This window comes from Strix aluco, chromosome Z (genome assembly GCF_031877795.1).
Source record: "Strix aluco isolate bStrAlu1 chromosome Z, bStrAlu1.hap1, whole genome shotgun sequence".
NCBI lineage: Eukaryota > Metazoa > Chordata > Aves > Strigiformes > Strigidae > Strix > Strix aluco.
Genome location: NC_133971.1, coordinates 92,048,251 through 92,073,786, shown reverse-complemented (window position 1 = coordinate 92,073,786; position 25,536 = coordinate 92,048,251). Strand labels below are relative to the sequence as shown.

At 43.0% G+C, this 25,536-nt stretch overlaps 1 protein-coding gene across 1 annotated transcript; it reads right to left on the bottom strand.

Annotated features, from left to right (window-relative positions):
* Positions 1-474: 474 nt before the first annotated feature.
* Positions 475-9,765, bottom strand: LOC141918004 (urea transporter 2-like). Its single transcript, XM_074811906.1, has 8 exons — positions 9,618-9,765; positions 8,703-8,892; positions 8,219-8,347; positions 6,910-7,102; positions 6,070-6,217; positions 5,327-5,461; positions 4,321-4,370; positions 475-3,644 (listed from the first exon to the last, which is right to left on the bottom strand). Exons 1-8 carry the CDS (start codon positions 9,763-9,765, stop codon positions 3,468-3,470), a joined length of 1,170 nt encoding a protein of 389 aa, XP_074668007.1. The 3' UTR covers positions 475-3,467.
* Between the last annotated feature and the right edge of the window lie 15,771 nt (positions 9,766-25,536).

Here is a 25,536-nt window from a genome sequence, read left to right as displayed (position 1 = left end):
GGTCCTGTTTCTGCAACCAGCCCTTGGGTCTGGTGCTCAGGTAACCTGGGCTGAACGTTTTCTCCTCCCAGTTCAGCATTATCAAGGGTTTATGGTCTTCACTGCATGGATCAATACTGGCCTCTTCTGCACTTGTCCAGATACTGGTTTGCTGGGGGAAGGGGAAATGAGGGCTGTAGCCTGTGTTTTGGTACTGCTGCTGGTGCTTTCAGCATGCCCTGGGATCTGTGAAGAAGCAGAACTGCTTTGGGAAGGGAGAGAGGAGAGCTCTGCTGACAAAAATCTGCTGGTCCTTGCTCAGCATCCTGCAATTTCTCATCTGAAGTTGTCATTTCCACTTTCCCTTCCCTTTCGTCCAACAGCAAACCCCAGGCAGGACTCTGAGGTGTGTGGCTGCAGTCAGGGCTACTGGGCAGCTGAACCACAGCAGAGAGTACTGGAGGACAGGAGACACACCAGTGTCAAATGGTGGAAACGGGCAGTTGCTTGACATGGAACTGGGAGTCTTGGACAGGATTATTCACATCAGACAGAAGCAATGAAAGTGGCTTAAGAAATGGCAGCGAGGCAATTGATTTGAGTTAAGAGTTTTGGATAAAATCTGATTTCAAGCAGATGTTTTCAAGTGGGTTGGTGTTGTGTTTTAATTTTTTTATTTTATTTTATTTTTTTTTTTAGAAATGTTAAACGCAGTGACATCTCTTTTGCCATGTTATGCTGACACTGAGAGGGAACTAGTCCAGGAAAGAACCCCAAAACTTCTGCCCAACATAAATATGAGTCTGATACCATGTGTGGATTAGAAACAAGAATGCAAAAAGAGTGCTTGAAAAAAACTGTGACTTGAATAGCATTTATTTGATGTAAAGAAAGAAAAAAAGAACACTTTCAATAATAAGATAAATTGGTTCTGTTAGCAAAGACCGTGTTATGAACGATAATGGGAAAAAGCATGCTATGCATATTCTGACTGATATACATGTCAAATTATCAAATAACTGTTATTTTGCATGGGGTGATGGGAAGAATGAATTCTCTGGATAGCGTAAAATGAAGAATTAATTCTGAATGATGTGCAAAATCTTTTTAATGGCTGAGACATGGCACTCATCTTTTGTTGTTTTTCTGTTCTATGCATATGGTTTCTTTATGGTACTGCCAAAATGTCCCTGTTGCTCAGCAACAGCAAGCTGAAATAGCACTAGTCGGAGGAAATCTGCTGATTTACACTGGTCATAAAGTGTGTACTCTTACTCGAGTGCAGATTTTGACATTAAAGTGAAAGCTAGACTTTGTAGGTTTGCCTCTCTGGGGCACACATGGTCCTGGGTGAGGAGATGTCAGTTCAGACAGCAAAAGATATCCCTTTCCATCACAGTTTGACAGATGGAGAGGTGCATCCTCTGGACAGAACATGACCTCATCTAACCCCAATCTGGGGGCCTGTCCAGCATCTCCCCTAGGAACAAGTCCTCATCTGGTCTCGAGGAGGTTTCCAGCTCTGCCTGCAGCTCTGCAGGCACGACATTGCACCTTTGGCTGATCGTACCTCCTGTACGGAAGCAGACTTTGCACTTGCACATTTAAGAAGGTATTGGTGCACCAAAATGCCATAAGTATAAAGAGCAGAAGTTAGAATTTTCCTAAATATCCCCCACACACTGATATAATAATTTTATTTTCCAATGTCTTCTAGACTACTCATTCAAGAGAGAACCTGTCTTTGAAAGACCTTAGTGATGATAAATAGGGAAGAATTTATACCAAACTCAAAAATGTATGAATATTTTCTTTGAAAAATTAACTCCACACAGATTATGTAGTTATTTACCAAGTAAAACACAGGAAATGGTACATTTTTACAAGTGATCTCTGGAGTGTCAGTCATACAGAAATACTGTCAAATATCTGAAAACCTATCGCTTCACCAAAAAATACTGCCAGCAGTTAATCTCGAATATTTCTTACTCAGATCTTTTTGATGTTCTTAAAAAGATATATTTTTTCCCAATCTCAAAAATCCAGAGTAGCACTGGTCACAGTCTACTTTTTATTTCTTCTGCTACAAGAACAGGCTTCGATCTGCTTTCCCAGGAGCAACATTACTGCATGTAAGCTAAAGCCAACTGAAGGACCTGATCATATGGAGTATTTGTGGTGAAGATGTCAGCTTCATCATGAGATGAAGTATCTCGATGAGCCAAGCTGAAAGGTGGCTGAGTTAACACCCATTGAGGTGACCAGCGCTGTTGGGTGTGAAGTCAGCTTCCTCCTTCCCTACCTGCAGACCCCAGGAACCTGTGCAGAGGAGGCACCAAGGCTGGTCTGCCACAGAGCTCTTCTATGTCCATCAGTCTCGCCAACCATCTCCTTCCCATTGCGGAGCAGAGAGAAATGGCAGAGCAGCAACTTCAGCAGCAGGGCTGGGACAGTGCAGCATTTTGCTACTTGATATTTGTGGGCTGAAGGGGACAGTGTGGGGAGAGAAGTCAAGAAGATCAGTTCAAATTAATTCTACTTGTGTGCAGACTGAACAGAGCCATTTTACTGCATAGGAAAGGGACAGCAATGAATCTGCTGCTATCCCCTGCTTTGCTAACCCATGACCAAGTTCAAGTATTAAGAAAAATCATGAGATTAACATAAAATCATGAAATTTATTTATTTTATTTTTTTATTTTTTTAAGAAAAAGATTCTTTTCACTGGCATTTTCTTCCTTGGCCTTTGGTTTACAGACTTTTCCCTGCAACTGGGTAAGCTCAAAATATTTTTTTCATGAAACATTAAAGCCTAGTGCAAACTAAAACATCCAAAAGGTGGGGCTGATAGACACTCCCTCCCTGCCATTATTGTGATTTTTACCACAAGTCTTGCAAGTGTTAGCAATGCTGCCTGCAGTTTATCTGTGTCCATCTTGTGTGTGATGATGCTAATGCACATCTGTCTCCACTGGGCTTGAGACATCCTCCAGGTAGAATTCTTCACCACCTATTTTCTACTTAGCAAAGGGTACTCTTTATTCCATTTCTCTGCTACTATCAAGCTCTCTAAGATGTATCCTATTACTGTTGTAAGCTGGTTTTAACCATTAATTAGGAGTCCCATCAGATGATGAGAGATGCTCTGCTATTTATTGCTTTATGTCCGATTGCTGTGACTTGGATTTAACAAACAGATTTTTCTTTTCAACTTCTATGTCATATCCCCACTGCTTAAAATTCAAGTGTCTTTTCAGACATATGTGCTTTTAAATCATTACAGATTGGTCTTGGGAAAGGTCCTTCCAACATAGCACAGTCCTATCTAATCAGGGTAGAAAAAAAGAATGTGGTGGGAAAAGTCTCTCCACTCAGAAGTTGTCAATTTTTTTTGGTCTTTCGACTTTATAGCACAAAAATCACACTTTCTGGGGAAACACCTTGCACTCTTGCCTTAAAATCCACAAAGTATCTCTCTTCTTGGGTGTTTATACCTCACAGCAAGACCTCTGATGCTTCTTCATCTTCAGGTAATAAGCCCGGTTGGCTTCTGGATAGGTGACTTTGGAGAGTGGCAGCTTGTAGATGGCAGAGTTGTTTGTGGTTATTAATAGGAAGGTCAATGCAGACAAACAAAAAGACCAGGTTCCTGATGGCACTCCAAACTGCAAAGAAAAATACAAACCATCTGTTTAATATGTGTCTTTCTTTCATTTGATCCCCCAGCCCTTGAACAAAACTGAGAGCCAGGCAGTTTGGAACAAGCTTTCTCAAGGAAGTCTTGGATTGGTTTTGCATGGAGTCTCTCCCTGGGAGGCCAGGATTTCATAATGAGAGTTTGACATTGTGCAATAACTTACAACATCTACCAGCTCTAGTGAGAAGGCTGACTTTTCTTTGAGCGTCTGCCGTGGTCTTGGATGGAGATGAGACAGGAGTGGATACCAGAAGCATTCAGCTTTTCCCTGGGCTGTTGTACTGACTACTTTTTGGCACTTGAGCAAGGCAATTAAACAAAATTTGGAGTTTCTTTACACATGTAGAGGGCCTTTTTCTCAATCACTTCAGTCACAAAGTATAGACATAGAATGATCTCAGAGGTGCTGAGGGCTGAGCTGTGGAAGTTCATGTAAGCTCCAAGAATGAAAAATGGTGATGATTTTAAGTGGCCTGTTTCAGTGGGAACCACACCAAGCCCCCTGGACAGTTTATGTCTCCTGTCCCGAACCAGTTCTGCCTTTGGCTGAACTGTTCTCTGAGTCTTGGTGTTTTATCCCACAAGCCAGGATAATATACAGTGTTCAAGTCTGTTGTTGGAAATAAAGCTAGTATACTACTTACCACAGACAACATGTTAGTCAATGTTGCTCCCAGGTAGGCACTGAAGAGCGCTGTGGAAATGAAAGGTAGTTCCTGATGAGTTCAGTTGTTCATGGAGGAGACCAGCAAGGACAAACATTTCTCACTGCATTGGGTCACTCATGTTTATGACCATGCCTGGACAGCCCCCTCTTAAAGTTCTTTCCTTTGCACTGTGTCCCCTCTAACCTGGAGCTCACGGAAAGGGCAAAACAATAAAAAAACTGGAGTGATGAAAAATGTGACTATGGGAACAGGGGCTTTTGAAAAATGCACTGACGTGGAAACTATGTAGCTTGATGGATGGGGTTAAAAAGGAAAATAACCCTTCCACCCCCATCTCTCCTGCCTCTAGGGCTAGAAGGTGGGTCAATGAGATACAAAGCTAAATCTTTTTTATATGAGCACTGAATGAGCAATAGTTTCACTCCCAGCTCACTGTGATATTGAAATTTCATATGGAATTGCCTTATAAATAATTCTTCAATCATTTTGTGTTGCCTAGCTCATGCCTTTGGTATCCATTTCAGTAGACTGGGGAAACTGTACTAATACATCTGTGGACTGATCTTGAGCTCCAGTTTTCTCAAAGTTTAGATATGTGCTTCTGCGAAGAAAGAATTTGAGCTGGTATGTATGATAAAAGCATATGAAAAACAATACGATTCATCCAGCACTGTTGAACAAACAAAATTAATGCCTCAAAACTAAGCATCTAATTTCAAAGACCTTAGTTAATCAGTGTCCACTGATCACATCTCTTGTTTTGAACACAACTCTTGGCTGAAAGTGAAAGCACTGCTTTTATTTTGTCAGGCTGTGTTAGAGCAATGGCTCCAACATCCGCCTCAATCATTCGTCAGTCCAGCCAAAGTCCATCTGCCTGTCTAGAGGTGGCCATCTGGCTTCAGCCCACCTCCGGTATAAATGCAACTTGTCTCACTTCAAAAGGGAACGGGACAGTAATGAAAGTCTGTAGGGTACGTACCACAGGCAATTGCCAGCAAATGTGTCTGCCAGGTGAAAGCGTAGAACATGCCTCCGATTGCAATGCATGAGAGGGAGCTGTTGTAGCCCCACAAGCCAGCGTAGATTTTGCTGAAAGGTGTTGCTAAGCTCAGTGCTGGAAAATAAGTCAAAGATGCATCATTCTTTGGCCAGAGAGATAAAAGCAGCTAAGAAAGGGCATGAATCCAGCTTTCTACTTTTCTGTTTCATATACATACACAGAGTTCCTACTTGCAGTTGTGTTACTACGGTCTAAGACTAAAGCCACTTTAATCTAATACGATCACAGCAGAATTTGCTTCATGCTGCTGAGCTGAATTTAGCCATGCGATTTCAGCAAAAGATATATGAGTGAATGAGCATACGTATGAACCTTAAATGCATCCCTGAGGCCTGCACATTCAGACTGATGGCTATGACTTTTATTAAGCTGCTCTTAAACCCATCAGAATATATCTAGAAATGAAGTATTTCATGATAAAAAATCATTTCATTCAAAAATACGTTTCTTTCTTCTGAAGATTTCCACCATCATAAAATGAGGTAAGAGAATAGGGAGGTCAATCAAATGAATTCTTGAAACAGAAGTGTATGTATATTTTTTTTCAAGCAGTCATTCTCCAATGGAAAAAACATTTGTGACTGTAAGTGCTCCATTCACTGCAGTCCCTCTTTTATTCTCCATGCTTTCATATAAATCTGTGACACAAGTCAATTCCTTACCTGCCAACATCCCCACTGCTGATCCAATTGCCGCATGCAGACAAATGAGCGGAGAAGAGATAAATAAAGCAATCAGAAAAATTCCTCCAGTCCAGGGGTTATCACAGCCATAAACCTGACCCACCCCAACTGGAATGGATTGCAGGAGCTGCAGGAATTAAAAAAAAGAAAAACAAAACAAACAAACAAAAAGACAATTTGTTATTTGCTTTGTATTTTTTTTTTTTAGATCTATTTTTCTTGCTCAAGTTCATGTCGACATCAAAATAATCCTCTGAGCCTTAGGGGAAAGATATTACTCTAGTATCTATATTTTTATGGCGCTATGCAGGAGAATAAAATGTTTATTTGGAAAGGTCCCACCTGAATATCAACTAAAAATATCTGAACATGTGCCTGCACTCAAGTTTGTAACCATTCTTCCATAGTAGTATCTACTTGCTCATTTCTAATCAGAAAGATGCAATTTTAAAAATGCAGCACTCTGTACATGGAAAAAATGAATCAGTGAGTGAACTGGTAGTCTCAGCACAACCTTAGCTGTGGGTCACTGATCAGTATATGCACAGTGATGGGTGATTAGATTCTAGAGACTCTTTGAAGATTATAATATATACATTTAGATCCAACTGCAAATGAAAGATGCCAAAGAGATTCTCATTTTCAGGCTCTCAAAAAAGTCAATTCCTAGAGTAAACCTTTACCTTTTGAATAATAGCTATGTTATAAATGCAATTTTGTATTGCCAGGCCATAATGCAGTAACATAAATGAAGAAAATATGGTTCTGTACTGGTTTTCTTTGTAAGTGGAGAAGGCTGTTGTCTTTAAGATATCCTACCATTGGCATTTCAGCATCTGCCCAGGTGATGTTTGGTGTTACTGTTGCAGGCTGAATGACAGTTGTCGGGAAGAAGAGGTTATGGTGTCCTGATGCAGCCAGATAGAAGGTCAAGGCCAAGTTGAAAGGCAAGGTGAAAACAGGCAGATCCCACTTACAGAATACTGAGCTTAAAGAGCTGGTGAAAACAGGGCTGAAAGAAGAGTAAAATGATCTCACTAGGAGCTTGACAGCTAGGAAAAATACCCAAACCCAACAAAAAAACCCCCAACTGCAGGAAATTCACTATTTTTTATAAAAAGCTGTTTAATTTCCTCAGTCTTTCTGATAAAATCAGAGGTATGCTAGGGTCACTCAGTAAACCTCTTACCCTTCCCAGGACAGTTAGCAAGGCACAGATTCCCGTTGTGGTATGCAATATATGTGGGTGAACTTGGTGACCATGAAGCAGGCAAGATCCTCCTCTCATGTGGAGGATCCAGTGATTTAATGAGATTACTTCCCAGCTCAGTCTCAATGTTTACTTTTTTCTTTTAGCACTCGAAGTGAATTGAATTTAGGACACTCGTGTCAGGTCTGAATGAACAGTGAAGAAGGCTGTGTGTCCTTGTTCAAGCTTGTGGATCAAGGTCATTAGAAGAAGAGGCTAATATCAAAGGTCTGCTTATTAAAGTGACTATAACACCACATGAACTCCAGGCAGACAGATGATATGTGTGGTTTAGCAATCTCCAACTAGACATTTGGGGGCCAAAGACCAGCTTTCAAAATTTTTGCTGTCCAAATACCTAGCAGAATACATATGTCCAAATACCTGTCATATATATGAGTAAAGTATTATTAGTTATTTGTTTTCATTAGCATCAACCATCATGTCTTGGGACCACTGAACAGCTTCTGTGCCTAGAGAGGTAAATTTTCTTGACATTTTTATAAGATAGCTTAAATTGATGAAACAGTTGTGGTTGATGGTGGTAGGGAACGGTGAATATAATGTTCCTCTTGAGACAAAAATGAATTGACGCATCACAGCAATATGGTTAACATTTAGGTCATTGAATTACATATGATCAACCATCAACTTTCCTTTCCCCCATCGGGTTTATTTGTGATTGTGTGGGTATTTTATTTGTTTTGGGATTACATTTGAGTTTAAAAGTGCAAATAGGGATACAGAATTAGTAGCACATATGTGCCAATTGTGTTTCTTTCCCATTGTAGTCTATATAGTGCATAAAAATACAACGGCTCAGTCTCAGTGTGGGGACATTGGGACAGGAATGAGAAGCAGAGGAGCCATCTGACTTACCATGTCATGGACACCAGTGTTACCGGCAGTAGAAGCCACCAATGGTAGTCTCCCTTAGCAGAGAAGACGGCCATGAGCAATCCCACCAAGACCCCGTTATACCCGTACAGGCCTGCTGCTACGGCTGATCTGTGTGAAGGAAACAACCACCTTGAAATCTCCCCTGTGGGTGCTTTGCTCACATCACCACCTCCCTCCCTATGCAGTCACGACTGTGTGTGATGACGATCTGCCAAGGGTTATGCATCAACCTTCAACTTCACATGCTTGAGTCCCATGTCCTCTGAGCCACTACCCCTTCTGCAGTTATGTCCAGTGTCCCTTTGGACCACATGCAGGTGGTGGGAAGATCTGTCTGGTCCCACCAGACCAGATACGTAGCCAGTGAAGGCTAGATATATGTTTTCATAGATGGCGTTTGTTTAACGCATAAGTCAGCATTAAAGTGACAGTCTGGTTTTGGAGGGGAAAAGGATGGACTTACCTGTCCTGACCCAGAATAAGTGCTGCAAAAGTTGAGACAACTGTTCCTAAACAGCCTGTGAGTGTCCACCAAGGGTTCTGCACTAGGAAGCCAGCAACCACGACAAGCCCACTGAGGGGATTGTTGACAAACATCACCTGGGATATCCCACGCAGCACCCAGTCAATAAACTGGATCATGAGAGGTTTATCTAGAAGAGGTCAAATTAAATAATAATAATAAAAAAGCAAACCCCCAAATATGCAGATGATACTGACTTGGGATTTTTTTTTGAAACTCAGGAAGAGTTTTGGCAGTGGAACTTGGCAGCAGGGCTGGAACAATGAATCAACAAGACTGTAAAACCTGACTGGGATTTATTATGGTCTATAGTGAAGTCTTACAGCTGGAAAGCTGACATGAACAGTGTGGTTCCCAGAGTCCCCTGTTATAAAGTACCCTGGACTGGTTTCATATGAACCGGCTAATTTATGATGTCTGTGCCTCAGATGGCAAATCATGTATGTATCCTGTTGCTGATTTATTATGGGGACAAAACATATCTACCTGTGTGTAATTTAACTTCACAGTGGCATTAGGCTTGACAGAAACTGCTCAGCTGAAAGGACAGAGAATGCTATGAAGAATGGCAGAGCACAGAATAACCATCCTGGGCTATGTTCTGTGGGACTAAATTCACTTTGTACATGGCATGTTGGGAGGTAAATGTCATCTCAGTCATCCTCAAGATTTAAGCAGTATGTGGATCTCAGCACAAAGCTGAGTTTTTTTCCTTACGAAACGTAAATAAATCAGGGCAGAGATAAGTTTCTGTACTACTCCAACTTGAATCACATTACTGAGAAGTTAGTTATTACTCCTTTGATGTAATTTTTCTTTGGAATCCCCTAATTAGTCATGATAAAGTAGCTTTACCTTTTAGCCAGGCTCCAAATTCCTTCATGTCTCCAGTGATGTACCCAACAGCTCTGCAGACCCTCTTCCCAGCTTTGCTTAGTGGATTTGGCTTTGCTGACTTTCTTTCCCCCTTGGTTTCTATCTTCATATCAACACTGTTTTCCATGTTGATGTTCTGACACTTTGGTAAAATTCAAGGGGAAAAAAAAAAGACAGTTCATTACAATAGCTCTTACTGATCCCTGTTTATATTCTCTGCCATGTACTATTGCTCACTACGTGTTATTTTGGAGCCAGAAAGAGGAAAATCCTTACTCTGAACACCTGATTCTCATGTTTCCATGAGCACATTCTCTCTTCATGTGCTCCTGGGACCCTGCACTGTCCTTCCAGACTTTCATGCAGTCGTAGATGTGAATACCAGAAGGAACCGCTGAGCCTTGTGTCATAGGGGTATTTCAGCTGATTTTAACACCAGGCTCAGCTATACCATGTTTTCTAGAAATCAAACAGCTCTTGATTTAAAGGGTGAGTTCAAGAAGAGCAAGACAGCAGATTCACAGGAGTTAAAGCCTACCTCAAGATTCAGCTTGATAGAAGCTCAAGTCAGAAGTTGGTAGAAGTTGAACCACAATCTAGGAAGGTGCTTCAATGATTAGGTTTCCCCTGCTGCTTAATCTGTATTTCCAGTTTGAATTTATCCATCAGCCATCAATCATAGGTACCTAAATTTAGGTTTATAGGTCTCTGTACTGTCACTTATTGGGATCTGTTCAGGCTTTCTTGTGAGCAAGGGCTTCGCTTGAGGGTTGTTCATGGTGTCTTACTCCATTATTTACATACTTTTTTTTTTTTGTCTACAGAATTTTACTTTTAGCTGTCCCATCTTTAGAAATACTCAGTGCCAATTTAAGAAAGAGATTAAAGGCTAAATTCAGAGTGCTTGCTTTCCATTCTGCCTCAGTCATGTTGCCTCCTTCTATCTGCCAGCTGCCCAACAAGGTGTTAGGTGGTCTGCACTGGCCTTTGCTCTTCAACATAGGACATGATTGGTGACCACATATTGGGACCTGTATTAAGAAACCCTCAGGGACTAATGAAAAGACTCGTGTTAAATTTAACAGGCACTGTATCAAGACATAAATAAGGTAGGCGAGAGTTATAGACCAAACAGAGGTATTTAGGCCTAAATAAGGTGTTTGGGGCATCCACAGAGGGCTGGCAGAAACGGGGTCTGCTATGGGAGACCTTTGAATTAGGAGCTGCCGGAATACACTTTGTCACCTCATACTGCTCTAGACAGCTTCATTCAGGCACATGGATCAGAGACTTACATATAACTGTAAACACTGAATTTTAAAAACAATGTTTTATAGCCAATTTATTATTTTTTTAAGGGCCAATTCTTGATATTAGGTCAGCAAATTAAAATAGCCAAACCTTTCCCTGGAGTGTGCTCAGTTTCCTGAATAGTAGGACTAATTCCTGGTAATTGTCAAGACAAAGAAAACACAAGTCCAGGTACATTATTGAGTGAATACAGAACCAGAGCCGCTTCAGTTCTCACTGGTGACTAACAGCTTGTACAATAAGTAAAGAATTTAGGTTGTGAGTTAATGGTCTAAATAAAATTATACAAGCACGTGATTATTGGAGTTAGTCCTTGACTCACTTGCAACTTCAGTAAAAGCCTTCTTGGCAGCTGGGGAAAGAATTCATACTTCAGAAATACAGGTGCTGAGTAAGTTAAAGCAGCCTTACCTCTGGGCATTACACTTGCAGACCCAGACATATAGTTAAGCAGCTCTGAGTCTGTATAGAGGAATGGCTGGTTAATGTACATCCTGGCCAGTTTCTTACTGTATGTTATTGGAAGGCTGATGGTGACAGTTCAGGAAGCAGTAAATATTTGCACAAGTAATAAATAGACATTTTCTGCCTCCTGGAAGGGCCCTGCTAATGCAAAGATAGGTTCCACATGAAAGAGACTGAAGACAGGACCAGTAAGTAGAAGAGTGTTGAATTTGACTTTGTGTAGGACACAAGGACAAGGAGCTTAACTAGAGAAGGAAGAAAAAGATGAGAGTGTTGCTAGGGATGGTGTCTCAGTGCTGGAAGGCTTTTTCCTGGCTCAGTTATAATTCATTACCTTGATTCATTAACCTTCGCTTTTCTCATATTTTATTCTGAAATAATAGAATAAGTGAATTGGATGCACTTCCACTTAAATCAAAATTTCCAGAAAAGATAAATGCTCTTCATTTGGTGAAAGTGCATTTACATTTTCAATTTAAAGAATCTTCCTCTTTATGTAACTTAAGCTTTCCCTGTTGCTAATCCATAAAGTCAAGGGCTGTTGCATTTGCATTTGCAGAGTGATGTTATGTGTCCTGTGGTAACATGCCCCATACGTTTCCCTGCACACTGAGTGAGGAGCTGTTTGCACCGCAAGAGTCTGGAGATGTTTTGCAGGGTGGGATGTGCAGTTTTGCAGTGCATGTGAAGAAGTGTCAGTCACTGTCTGGCCCACTTACCTGTTGGAGAAGAAAACTGGTCAAACTGGAAGATATAATTCATCAAAGCTTTGGGTTGCTTTGCCATATGAAGGAGCTTAAGTGTGTACTTACTTAACTTCCCAGTGAAACAATGGGAATTCAGTGTTTTGCTGAATCAGGACCAGAATGAACAGGAAAGGACTTCTCCCCTGGTGAGTACCTGAGTGGAGTCTTTCTTCTTTCTTGTGCAAGGTAATTTTTACCCTGGGATATATAATAATTACATGCTCTAAGTCCCTGTGAGATGTGAAAACTTTTATCTGCTCTTGATGCTATTTGGCACTGCATGGGCTGTGCTGCTGGCACGGCAGCTGTGCGAGGCAGTACTGCACTGTGCAAGTCTGGAGAACTCCTTTGCTCTGGGTTTTCATGGGCAGAAACGAAGTCAGCTCGATGCATTTGGCATGGCAAAAAGACCAGGTGACCAGGTGAGTCACTTCCACCAACCTGGCTTGAACTTCACCCCTGATGAAGGCTGCGTCAATGCCCTGCATACCTGTTCTTCCAGAATATTCAAAATTGGAGTGCTTGAGGGAGTGATCACGGGTACCTCCTGGCCAGTGGTCAAACTCATGTTCATTACGTCCCTGTCCACGTGCCTCTAGGGAGGAAATGCATGAACTTCGGTTCATCTTTCCTATCAGCTTATATATGCTAAAGGGGAAGGAAATCATTACAAAACACCTCCATCATCTGCAGAGCAGCCTGGTATGTAATGGGTAGGCTAAGAGCACTCTTAGTTTCAGGTGGGGTCTTCATGACACCATAAAGACCCAGATGCAGCCCCTCTGGCTTCACCACCACCCCAGATCACACCCCAGGCGCTGTGTGAGGGCTGCCTCCTGTGTGCAATGGTTTGCTTCACCACAGCCCTGGGGCTTGTCCCATCTGTCCAGAAAAACAGACCGTGGAGGACATGCACTGCTTCTGCTGAGCTGTCCAAAGAAAGTATAAAGGAGCAGAGAACTGGCGCCAGCAGAGCCCTTGGAAACCGGCACCAGCAGAGAATTTTTTGGGCAATTTTAATAGTTTTTAGCATTGTGAAAAACAATAGCTGCCATATTTGCTCAGATTAAAGATCTGCTAACACATTACCTTGTTTGGGGAGGTAGGTCATAGCAGCCATTTTAAGAAAGGACAGAATACATGGAGATGTTCAGAGAATTTTAAGATAGTGATTGAATTTTAATTCAAGCTGAAGCGTGCATGTTCTGATGGGAATTGCCTGAAGTTAAGTTAGCATGCAGTTTTGAGTCAAAGTGGGCTTTTTTTCTTAGTGGATAAAGGAGGAAAATGGAAATAATTGTGAAAGGACTATTCTTCTGGAACAGACTGCTTGGCTTCTAGAGGGGGCAGGATTTTAAAAAAAAAAAATTCCTTATTTCTATCAGTCTGAGAAAGTATTTCTTTATCTCAGATTCTTAACTGAAGACTGTGTAAGTCCTGCTCTCAGGCACACAGCTTGAAGTGCACCGTCTGACCTCATAGAGAGGTGCTTCAGACATGCATTTGGTAGGAAATGCAGTGTGGGCTCCCAGTGCTGGTGTGTAACTGGTGTGATACAGCAGCAGCAACAGGACCCAGGCAGAGAGAGTCTGAATGTGATTTTCATCTCCGTGATGCAAGTGCTGATTTGTGCTCTGCTGCAAGTGCAGAGGAATTGTTTAAAACTATTTTCCCATGGTGTACCAAGGAAAGTGAGAGCTAGATTTGGGGCACTATGGCTTTTTCCAAGTGGTTCCAGATGTTTGCTGCCTCCCTGTGCCTAGATATCTTTGTGCTGTTGGATAATACCTCTCTGTCATCCTCACTAAGGATGCTCACATAAGCAAAGAGGAGTTTTGCAGCTAGAAGTATCTAAATACTTTTGTATCAGCTGTGAAACGGAACCCGTGAGAATAGAAAAGGAAAAAAAGGATGTTTTTTTTGCATGACAATGAAATCATTACAGGGCCAAGAAGCTAATCTCTTGTTTTTTTATCATCTTTTCAGAGTTAATAAATGTCCTGTAGCAAAGCACTGATGTTATGCAACTTAATGTCTCCCTAAATCAATTTCTCTTCCGCTTGTGTACACTTCTTCCATGTCACGCCATACCTACGGCATCTCAGTAATGCCTCGTTAAAGCTGCAGTGAAGCAGACTCCATGCCAGTGCTGCACTCCTGCAACATCTGGCCTGCAAATACTTTTTTATTCATGTGCTGAAATGGAGACAAGCCCGATCACACATTCATTATGTGTTATGCATGGTAAGAGTGGTGCTGTGCTTGCAGCAGGGAAAGGAACGGAGGCTTTTATTGGCTGTTTTAATATTCCCAGGCAATAGTTATTTCCAAGTTAGTGCCTGTGTTGCTAGGCATTGGGCTTTTATCTCTGAAAATGTAGCAAAGTTATCCAGTACTTTCTCTTCTTTCTGGAATTTTCCTCTCTCCCTGACAAAATTCGAGTTACTTTGTAAATCAAGAGGATTTAAATTACCCTGTGGTATTTGTCCAAGGAGCTGCTACTGCACAATTACAGTCATTGTATCTTGCATTCTCTGAATTGTTGCTGTGAAGTGTGCGGGCAGCCAGCTCTGGGTGCAGCATGTTTTTAGAGGAATTCCTGCATCCAAGTACAATAGGAGGAAAGGGCCAGATTCTCATCAACTCTGATTTCAGCACAGCCTGTGTAATGTTACCAGGGGTTTAGTAAATCTGGATAAGTATAGTGCTGTGTTATGTATAGGAACACACGCACGCACAAGTACACTTCCCAAAACAGAGCGATTATAACGCACTTGACCCTCACTGAAAAAACATTTCAGGTTTTCCCATAGAAGATACATTTCAAAGCATTAGTTCAAAAGAAAGCTTATCCCTAAAATTCAAATATTCATTAAGCCCATTCACAATTCAATTATCAGAGATCTGTCTCTTGGGGACAGAGAAATCCAGAGACACTATCACATTAACTGTGTATTATTACTATCTCAGCGTTTTTCATTTTGCAGAATAGAAAGGCAGTGAAAGGAGATGTTAAAGAGTTCCATTTATTTATTTATTTATTTTCTGAGAGGTTCAGCCAACTGGGCTAAGCAGTACTAATAAATCCTCACCCTGCTAGAAAATTGTCAATAATGGAAATTCTTGTGACATTCAATAACCTCTGTGCTCCTCTTGAGCCTTAGCTGCTCTCACTCAGGAGGACTGTTCAAATACTGTTTATTAGGTATTTTGAGGGAGAAGGGAGATCCAGGTAAGTCATTAAGTCAGTAACAGGGTGCATGTTTATTGCTGTGCATTAAAAGGAAGGAACAGAGTGCTCTTACCTCTCTGATGAGTTCAGGGGTAGCTGTTGCTTTGGTGACCGGGACAAAAGGAAAGCAGGGCTAAGAAAGTGGGAAAAAGAAAATGCCCCACCAGCTTATATAGGCTAGCATGGCTCCTGTCCTGATATTACTAATTAGTTTGTTTCTCCTCCCACTTGGTGAGCTCCAAGTGAATATTAAGAAGGTTCCCTCTTGAATTCTCCACCTTTCCTCTTGCTCTGTCCTTGGTCTCTTGCCAACAGCCTCTCCAAATGTCCTCTTCCCTGCTGCTTTTTTTTTAATTTTTTTTTTTTAAACTAACTCTCCTTTAACTCTGTCCTTTCTCCTCCTCCACCACTTAAAAGGACTCCATGCTTCAAAGCACACACTCGGTATACCTGAGCTCAACCTCTCCAGTGTTATTCTCCTTATCCAAGACAGCTCAGCATCCTTCCCTCTCACAACACTGACATGGGAGTGTGCAACACAGTGTGTTGTGTTCAGCAGCCTGTTGAGTTTTCCTGTTTCTGGGTAGTTTATGGAATCACTATTCTGTTAACACACCAGAACGAAGGACCTGGTGACCTTCCATTGTTTAATTGCTTTTTATCAGCTATTTGAGAAATTCAAGGGGTATTTTTCTTTCTCTCTCTCTTTTTTTTTTTTTTTTTTTTTAACCTGGCCTCCCTGGCTCACTGAAGGAATCTGGAATAACAGAAGTGTGGCATATTTGAGAGGTTTATAAGGCTGTGAAATCACTGTGAAAGGCAGAGAAGAGGCTGGAGAGGGAAGTCCTGAGAGAGTGATTTATAGGAGAAAGGACAGAGAAAAAGCTAGTGAACTTAAGGAACCTGTCAGGCTAATTTAAACCACAGTTTAATTCACTTTAGGACTCTTTTACAGTGGTCGCTTAGAGAAGCAACCCTGTAACTTCACTCAAGTGCTGGAGTGAATGGTTCATTGTTGAACCAGAAGCCATCTAGCTTTATGACTTTGCTTCCTCCAGTGGAAACAGCCTCAGCATCTACGTGAACCGGAGTGATGTTATTCTCACTGTGTTCATTCCCAGGGTGCCTCTCTTTTGATGGACATGTTTTTAACAGGAGACTGGAATTTTTTTCCCCCCTAAGAGTAGGGTATCTGATAGTGGTTGTTAGTTTAACATTGCTGCATAAGCAAGGCTTCCTCTAATCAAACAGGTACCAGCCATTGTGAGTGAGCCAGACGCTGATGTCCATTGACTTTGCACCCAGCAGTACGTGTTACATGAAATTTTGCAGGGGAAGCTACTTCACTTCAGTGCACTAAAATTTTTTCCCGTTACTGTTAATTTCTCCTTGGGCTGCCTTGGCTTTCTCACTGGTAAAATGAATCCTTGCATCTCAAAAGAAGGGAAATACATTGGGTAATTTGGATGGCAGATTCTCATAGGGAATCTGATTGGGTTGAGTTTTGGACTTCACATTTCTGATGTTTCAGGGATGCTCAGGGCTGGCTTTAAAACAACATCTTTACTGCTCTCTGTGACAGGGATGCAGTGCAAGGGACAGGCAGGATTTGCTGTCAGGCTGTGCTGCCTCCATCTGCGGAGTGGTGGGGTGGCTCATTCCTCCAGGGAACCAGATTCAGGACCACCCCATCCAAAACCCCCTTTAATGGGGTTGTTGACACGTTGGAGGGGAATTGACAAAAAAAGCCGCTGGCTCTCAGGCCCATGATGGATGTCTTGGAGCAATGCTTTGTTCAGATTATCAGAGCGGGTTAATAAGTAACAGGATCACAGTCTGCTGGTGTCTACGTGGGAATGAGGTCCCTGGCAGCAGCCTGCTCTGTGAACTAGAGACAGAGCAGTGATGATGTCCACTACCACGTGACAGGTTCACGGGATCATAGGTGCAGCTAACTGTGGGGATGGTTTAACTGCTGCAGCAAGTGCCTTAGGGAATCCCTAAATTTCCAACAATTCTGAAAAGGTCTGGGCCAGATCCCAGATTGCATGTTGGAGTCAGGTGCAGGAATGCCCACAGCTTAGATGGCCAAAGCACTCCTTGTTGCATGAGGACTGAGATACCCTACAGGACTGGTGCAGAAGGGTGGGAATGATAGAAAAGCTCCCAGGTATAATTCAGTCCATGCCAAGTCAAGTGTCCATTGCTAACCTCCAGGTCTGGGCACTCAAGGTCATAGGTATCTATTCCTGTCTTTTGGGCTTTGGAATTCAAGGTGGGAAGACTAAAACAGCAGAAGCCATTCCTTGTCAAAAGGATCAAGATGTGCCATGTGCCTGTCATGTAGCTGTTGTGTACTATCTGCCTGGGAGTGGGCCACCAGCTCTGGGTGAGCTCTGGACAAGCATGCGATGTGCAAACTGAGCATGCAGGTAACATTTACAGGTAACGAGTGAGTTGCCTCTTAATTTTAGGTGCGTGTGAAGACCACTTGGTGCTGAGGGTAAGGCAGCTGGGGTTGGTGTCTGGCAGCTAAGTCCTGTGTGATTTGAGAGGGCTGAATCTATGGCTCAACTCATCAGGTCTCTGCTAGTGAAGCTGGTTGATGTGTTTCTTCTGCCTCCTGTGCTCTGTGAACGCCCCTTGGACTGGCCCCAGTGGTTGACATGGTCAGAAGAGGGTTGCTGGTTGGATCCCAACCAGACTTAGTACCTGAGCTGTCCCAGAGGAATTTCCGAATGATCCCTGAGTGTGTTAGCTGCGTTAGCTGGGTGCAGTGCTTGAACTAGTCAGCTCTGCCAGAAAAGACTCTAATGGCTGTAATCCAGCTTCACACGCTCTGTCTCCACACCCCTCTCAAGGCTCAGTGGCCTTCAAGAGGTGCATTTAAAACCACTCAGTAGCAGATTGCCTTTATACTGTTGGTTTTACCTGTATTCCTCAGCTCAGGTTGCACTGCAGAGATTAGGTCTGGGCAGGGAGGTGCATCAGCTCTTGGACTCCAACAGGTGGTTTAACATGACCTAAATCCACATATGGAGCTCTGCAGATTGCTAAAACGCAAGTCCTGGTCTGCCTTTGCTTGGTTGGGCTGTGGATGTGTGAAATGTAGCCAATGTTTGTGGGCTCCTTGTCTTCCCTCATTAGTGGGGAAATCACCCCCAGGAACTGAGTTCCTGTCACTGGGCACCACTGAGAAAATTCTGGCCTGCCTTCTTTCCCCTATCAGACTTTTGTACACATGGATAAGATCTCCCTGAGCCTTCACTTCTGCAGGCTGAACAGTCCCAGCTCTCTCAGCCTCTGCTTGTATGACAGATGCTCCAATCCCTTGACCATCTTTATGGCCCTTTGCAGGACTTGCTTGGTATGTCCCTGTCTCTCCTGTACCAGGGACCCCAAAACTGGACACTACACCCTAGATGTGTCTCACCAGTGCTGAGTAAAAGGGAAGGATTACCTCCCTTGACCTGCTGACAAAGCTCGTCCTAATGCAGCCAAGGGGGCTGTTGACTTTCCTTGCTGCAAAGGCACATTGCTGCACCATGGTCAACCTGGTGTCCATCAGGACCCCCAGGGTCTTTTCTACCAAGCTACTTTCCAGCTGGGTGGCCTTCCAGCATGTACTGGTGCATGGAATTGTTCCTCCCAAGTTGGAGGGCTTGTTGAACTTCATGGTGTTCTTCTCAGCCCATTTTTCCAGCCTGTTGAGAACCCTCTGAATGGCAGCACAACCCTCTGGTGCATCAGACACTACTCCTGGTTTTGTATCTTTGCCAAATTTGCACTCTACCCCATCACCCTGGTCATTAATTAAGATGTTAAACAGTTTTGGCCCCAGTATAATCCCTGGATTACACCACTAATGACTGGTCTCTAGCTGGAATTTGTGCCACTGATTACAATCCTTTGAGCCCAACCATTCATCCAGTTTTCAGTCCAACTTGCTGTCCACTTATCTAGCCCATTCTTCATTAACTTGTCTATGAGGATATTATGGAAGACAGTGTCAAAACCAGATGATGCTCCAAAACTTCTCCAGTAGGGTAAGGGACATCTGCAGTTCATCTGGTCTAGCCTGCTGCTGTAAGGATCATTATGACCAAACCCACTGTTTCTCTTCCAGAATTTTTCCCAATCTGTGATTTCTCCGCAGAGGTGTGGAGAAGTAGAAATGGAAATGGAAGTACAGCAGGAAGGGGAGATAACCACATGGTGTATTGAGGGAGAGTGATGCTCAGCCCATGTGCTGGCTGAGGAGACAACTCCTCTGGCCAGGTAAGGACTGAGCTGTTCCAGAAGCAGGGTGCTCAGAGGAGCAACATCAGCAAGTCTGTTCCCATCAACATCTGTGGCCACGTTGCTTTTCATCGTCTTGTTTTTATGAGCAAATGCAGAGTGGAAAAATCTGTTTCAACACAGAGCACCAAGGGGTCTGTCAGTCTTGCACTTATTTACTGAGGGAAATAGTTTTGTGTTTATACAGAGTGGACCAAAAGCCAAGCTGACGTGGGCAGCTCCTATCCCTTCATTTTGGCCTGTAAAAATTCTCTAGAGAAAGCTGCTATTTGACATTCCTCTATGCAACAACTGGATGGTGTTTAGCAAGTGATTATCAGGATGGCTGGAGAGGAGTGCTGTCCGGCTCCGGTGTCCTGCTCCCTCTCATGGTATGTCTCCAGCACACCCACATGTGGAGTTACAGAAATCAGAGCAAATATTCAGATGTCCATTTTTTAGAGGGCTCATAAACAGCAGTTCCCTGACCCTGGCCCAGTCAAGATGCACCATGCTCTGAGCTTGTGTAAAGCTCTGGATAATGCTGCTGATCTATGCTCTCAAAATAAACAGTTCTCCTAATGCACACACATCACCCTCTGCCCACTTGCTCTGGAGATCCACTGTCCTTTCTGTTCAGCTTGATATGCTCTCAGGGCTCACCTTCTCAGTCCATGCAGCTGCAAGAGTGCATAACTGCTCTCTGGAAACCCACTTATTGATGAAGAACAACAGTCTCTGTCTCCTGGGATAAGCGTGGAGCAGGAATTTGTGAAGAGCAGGTTATAGTTGTCTTATGGCTAGAGCAGGGTGTAAAAAAGCTCTACTCTGTCATGGCAAATAAGTGCCAACTTTAGGCAGAGGTTCAGACTCTCTTCTTGTAGGCTGATGCTCTGAATGTAGGAATGCTGGGTTAGCAAAAAAATTATCTCTTTTAGTTGCAGGTTTTTTGAGATATTTGTTTAAAATATTGCTGCTAGTGGGAGTGAAGAATTACTTGGAAGTGAGGTAGCGGGCCAAGGCCAACCCATGCCAAGGACTGTGCTGGTGATTCAGCATCTAGGTGATGACAAGCTGGCACCTGGCACCATTCCATTCACTAGTGTAGAGGTGGCTGTGGTGTTCAGCACAGGAAATGTCTCTGAGACCCCAGAAAAGACCAGTTAGTCATATCTCTTATGAAACCCAATGAAATACAGGTCAAAGAAAAGCCAGGTGCATTCATCTGGCTGGTTCCCCTTGTTTGGTTTCGTGCTCCCTGCCCTTTTTCCAGGCAGCACTATCACTTCTCCTATCAGCAATGGACATTTCTCTAGGCTGGCCTGGGTGCCTATGGAAATGAGATTGAGTTGCAAGCAGCTCTGGGACCTCCACTGGAAATTGTTCTTTTCACCATCATGATTCTAGCTCCAATTACTTTCATAGAATTGTCTAGGTTGGACAAGACCTTGAAGATCATCCAGTCCAACCATTAACCCAACATTAACAGTTCCCAACTCCACCAGATCCCTCAGCGCTATATCGACTCTACTCTTAAACCCCTCCAGGGATGGGGACTCCACCACCTCCCTGGGCAGCCCATTCCAACGCCCAACAACCCCTTCTGGAAAGAAATGCTTCCTAATATCTAGTCTAAACCTTCCCTGGTGCAGCTTGAGGCCATTCCCTCTTCTTCTATTGCTTATTACTTGGTTAAAGAGACTCATCCCCCATCTCTGCACCCTCCTTTCAGGGAGTTGTAGAGGGTGATGAGGTCTCCCCTCAGCCTCCTCTTCTCCACACTAAACCCCCCCAGTTCCCTCAGCCGCTCCCCATCACACCTGTGCTCCAGACCCTGCACCAGCTTCGTTGCCCTTCTTTGGACACTCTCGAGTAATTACTGTGGCAAACTGGCTCCCAAGATAATGTGCACTTTGGCTGGAAGACACTGACCTCTCTTCTGGTTGTCTGCAGCTTCTGACACCTTCAGATTTTCTCTTCTCTCCCTGTTGTGTGCATCTATTCTGGAGGATGGAGTATCATTTCTGCCCGGGTCTTGGCATAAACCTGTTTGTTTCTTTGCCCCAGGACCCAGGATCTGGTAGTGAGAAAAGCTCTCTGCTTCATGCCATGCATCTGAACCTCAAGGCTGCTTCTTTTTCTGGTCATCGTAGCATTATAAACTGGATCAGCCATATTGAAACATCCTGAAATACTAGAGGGTTTTGTAAGCCTGAGGTTAGATGTATCATTGTATTTCAGGACTTGAGAGGAAATTGCAACTCAAGCAATTCCAAATTTCAGCTTCAAACCCCTCTCCTGTTCTTCTGGTTCCAGGGAAAAGGCCAAATCTGAAAAGGCTCATTTTCCAGACCTACCTCAAGACAGCAGGATCCCCATAAGAATGACAAAGCTGGCCAGACTTGCCTTAGTTTTATGACAGAAGTCAAGGTGTTTTTTTGCTGTTTCATCCACTTTTGCAATTTCAGAGTCAGTTCAGTTAACTTCCCTGCATCTCATCTCAGCTTGGTAAAGTTTCACGCCCTTTCCCCTTCCTTTGCCTTGATAGTAGAGGTGTGAGTCTCACCCAGGGCATGCCTGCTTTCAAGGAAATAACCTATTCTCACAAACCTATATGTTGTAGGAAATGAATGTGTTAGGCCTTATCAAAGAGCAGAATACTGTAATAGTTCCAACAAGAAACTCTTTCAGCATGTAAGTCCCAATGATTACTATTTTCTTGCCAAATAGTTCTTAATAGAAGTGGAAGGTGCTGTACAGTGCATCAGTTGCAGCTGTGATTAACAAGAGAAAGAAGACTGGTAGAATCCAGAAATGAACTAGCAGACAGTAGGAACAACTGAAAATGAATAATCAGTGGAATGGGTAGCGGTGGAGTTACAGTGGCTGTAGATGCTTATGGGATTTTGCAAGCAGTACTACAGAGCAGCGTTTTCATGAACACACACAAGCAGACATAAATCCATTTGCAGTAAAGACACATTTTGTAGTAGACAAAGAAAAAAAAAGTCATATGTATTGGATTACTCAATTTCTGGGAATGGAAAATGCTCTAAACAGGCTTTAATTTAACATAAGTGAAATAAACTCACTTAGCTACAGTAAGAAACCATTGCTGGCTGCTGGTTTGTCATCATCAGTGCCTTTCTGGTTTTCTCCGCAGCCAGGAAGTTGCTGCCCGGTTTCTGGCTGAGTGCTTTTGCAGAGCGGAGATTTGTGGATGACAGAGCAACAGAGCTATCAGCACTTAGTTGAAATGAGGGAACTGGGAGAAGCGGGGTCAGGTACAGGCTGGGGTGCCCTGGAGCAAGGGGAAAAAAAGACTCCAGGTCATCCTAAGTTTCACAGGTCAAGGATGTCTCTGTGTGTCTTTGCCTTATTCAATTCAGTGCACAGCCCTGTTTGACTTGCAGCTGCTGAGATGTGCTAAGCAGCCTGAACCCTCCTGCATTTTAGGTGGGTGAGGTAGTTGGATGCTTTTAGAAGGGATCCCGCGTGTACTTGTGCTTCATCCCTGCTGTACTGAGTGAAGCTGCTGTACCGTGAAGCTCAGGAACTGCTGAACGGTAGTTGGAGGTGCCCAACCTCATTCCCAGGGAAAATGTGGTGGAAGAAACCTTTGCTTCCCAGAGAGCTATCCCGGATATTCTCATCCCACCACTAGGATGTGTGAATTCCAGCTGTGGCAACAGCTGCAGGAGTTTGTAAAAGACCCCCTGAGAACTGTAAAATCAACTGCAGTCAGGGGTTTGTTTCCTGTTTGAACTCCTTCCATCTTCCAAATTAAAACACACCCTTCTTTTGAAGGGGGAGTGCGTGGACAGTGTTTGGTAAACAAATCTCACCCTCAGAGTGGTGGTATTTCTGTAACCCTGGCAAATGTGATCTACAAAAAACCCAAGTCAGCCTGCAGTGTTGGGGAATATGTCTATAATTGCAGACTGGAGATATCAGGCATGGACAAAGCACAGAGCAACTTCCCAGCAGCTGGAAATTTTAGGGACTTATCTTGTTTGGACATGTCGTAGAGTTTTGGGTTTCTGAGCTTGCAGAGAGGCCCCGTGTTGCTGGAGTGCCCCTCTGGAGCACGAAGCCTTTCCTGATATCTGCTGGGATGCTGGCTGGCTTCATGTGCTGGCTGCCTAGGGGTTTGGAGGGGGATGCCTGCTCTCCCTGTGTCTGACAGCTTCACACTGCTAGTTGTACCCATCTGTAGTTGCAGGTATGGGAAGAAGAGATTGTTGACATTGCAGAAGGGCTGAAAAAATGACAATATTTGTTTTAAGCTCACAGCAGTATTGAATCGAGCAGGGAGAGAAGGGCCGGGGCTCTGCTGCAGAGCTTGAAAGTGGAGACCAACACAGAAACCTGCTCTGTGACAGCAGACTTTAATCCATCATGTTTTGCCTGTCTTTTGCTTCCCATGCGACAGTGCAGCTGCTCTCCCCATCACTGAAAGCATAGCAGTGGCTTTTCCAGGCCTACAGCTTTGGGTATTGTCCCTGGGCTGAGAGGTGTGACCATCTGTTTCTGTCTGCTCTGGACTCCAGCAGTATGTGAGGGGGTTGTTGAGTCTCAAAAAAGATCATCAGATGAAGGAATCAGGAGGTAAACATGATGCTCCAGCAACCAAGATGTTCCAGTGCAGATGACAGCATGGCTCTGACCTCTGCTGCAGGTAATGTCCACTGAGAAGGCAAATCCCTCCCCGCCAAAATCCCTCAGTGTGGCTTTGCTAGTTGTTCATGAAGAGTTATTAAACAGGTAAGTCATTGTGGAGTCATCAATACCAAGCCAGGACATCTAAAGCACTTTCCTCAGCTTTTTCTGTAAGAGGTTCTGTGATTGATCTTATCAACAGAACTACCTATGTTTATGGGAGAAGAGCTGGGAACATCCTCTCAAAGAGCAAAGTTGGGGGTTTTTTATTGATTTTAGGGGGTATGGAGCAAATAGGAGAGTAAGAAAAATGACATTTGGAGCACTAAAGAAAGCATTTTTCTTAGAAACACGTAGTATATGTGCTGTTTTTACATTGGACTCCAGTTATAACAGAATAGATGGTCTTCTCTGTTCACTGGGGAGGTCTCTTGCAATTCCCTTGTGTTGTTTAGTCTTCTCTCATTTGCTGCTGCTCTTCTTTTTGAAGGCAAATTTTCAGGAGGTTGTTTTTATATATGCTAGTACTAAGCCAGATGTTGGTTTGTACAGGAATATTTATTTCATTTTCTGTGAAAGTGAGCTGGATGGAGTGACCACTCTAGCTATAGAAGAGGCTTTATTTTTTAGGCTTTTTTTTTTTTTTTTTTTTTTTTATGGGCATATTTGTTGTATGTTAGATCTCTGGGAACTGTCTCAGAATTATTAGTCCCATTGAAAACTGTACATTTTGTTTCTCTTAATGAAAATTTTTCATAGAACTCAATCCACAACAGGCTGCTGGGCTACCATTGATAACTTCAGCTAGTGCTTTTATTGTCTACTGCTCCCTTCTAGGTGACACTTTATTTGTCTTGCATGTTTTCAAGAATTAATAGTACTGGCTATAGTTACTCAAATCTTTTGATTAGCTAGAGACTTAATAAAGCTATTTATATCCTATTTTTTATGGATGGCTTCAACTCGAGAAATTGCTTTACTAATTGATTTCAGGATGGATTTGCTTGTGGCTGAGGAATTAATGTCTGCAGTGGCTCTTACATGACAAATTCTTTCCAATAACCATATTGTGTTTGGACTTCACTCTTATTTTTAAGAAAACAAATAATATTCTTGGCATAACTAACCACAGTTGAGGTTTTTCTTCAAAAATATGGCTCTAACATTATTTTATAGTATTTTTGTAACTTTGTGTTGCTACTATTCA

Bases quoted from the DNA above. Each gene is read 5' to 3' on its own strand.
- LOC141918004 (XM_074811906.1), bottom strand. From the start codon at position 9,765: ATGGAAAACAGTGTTGATATGAAGATAGAAACCAAGGGGGAAAGAAAG. The intron at 6,218-6,909 runs GTAGGATATCTT...TAATTCCTGCAG, and splicing joins CAGATGCTGAAATGCCAATG to CTCCTGCAATCCATTCCAGT. The intron at 4,371-5,326 runs GTACGTACCCTA...TCATTTCCACAG, and splicing joins TTTGCTGGCAATTGCCTGTG to CGCTCTTCAGTGCCTACCTG.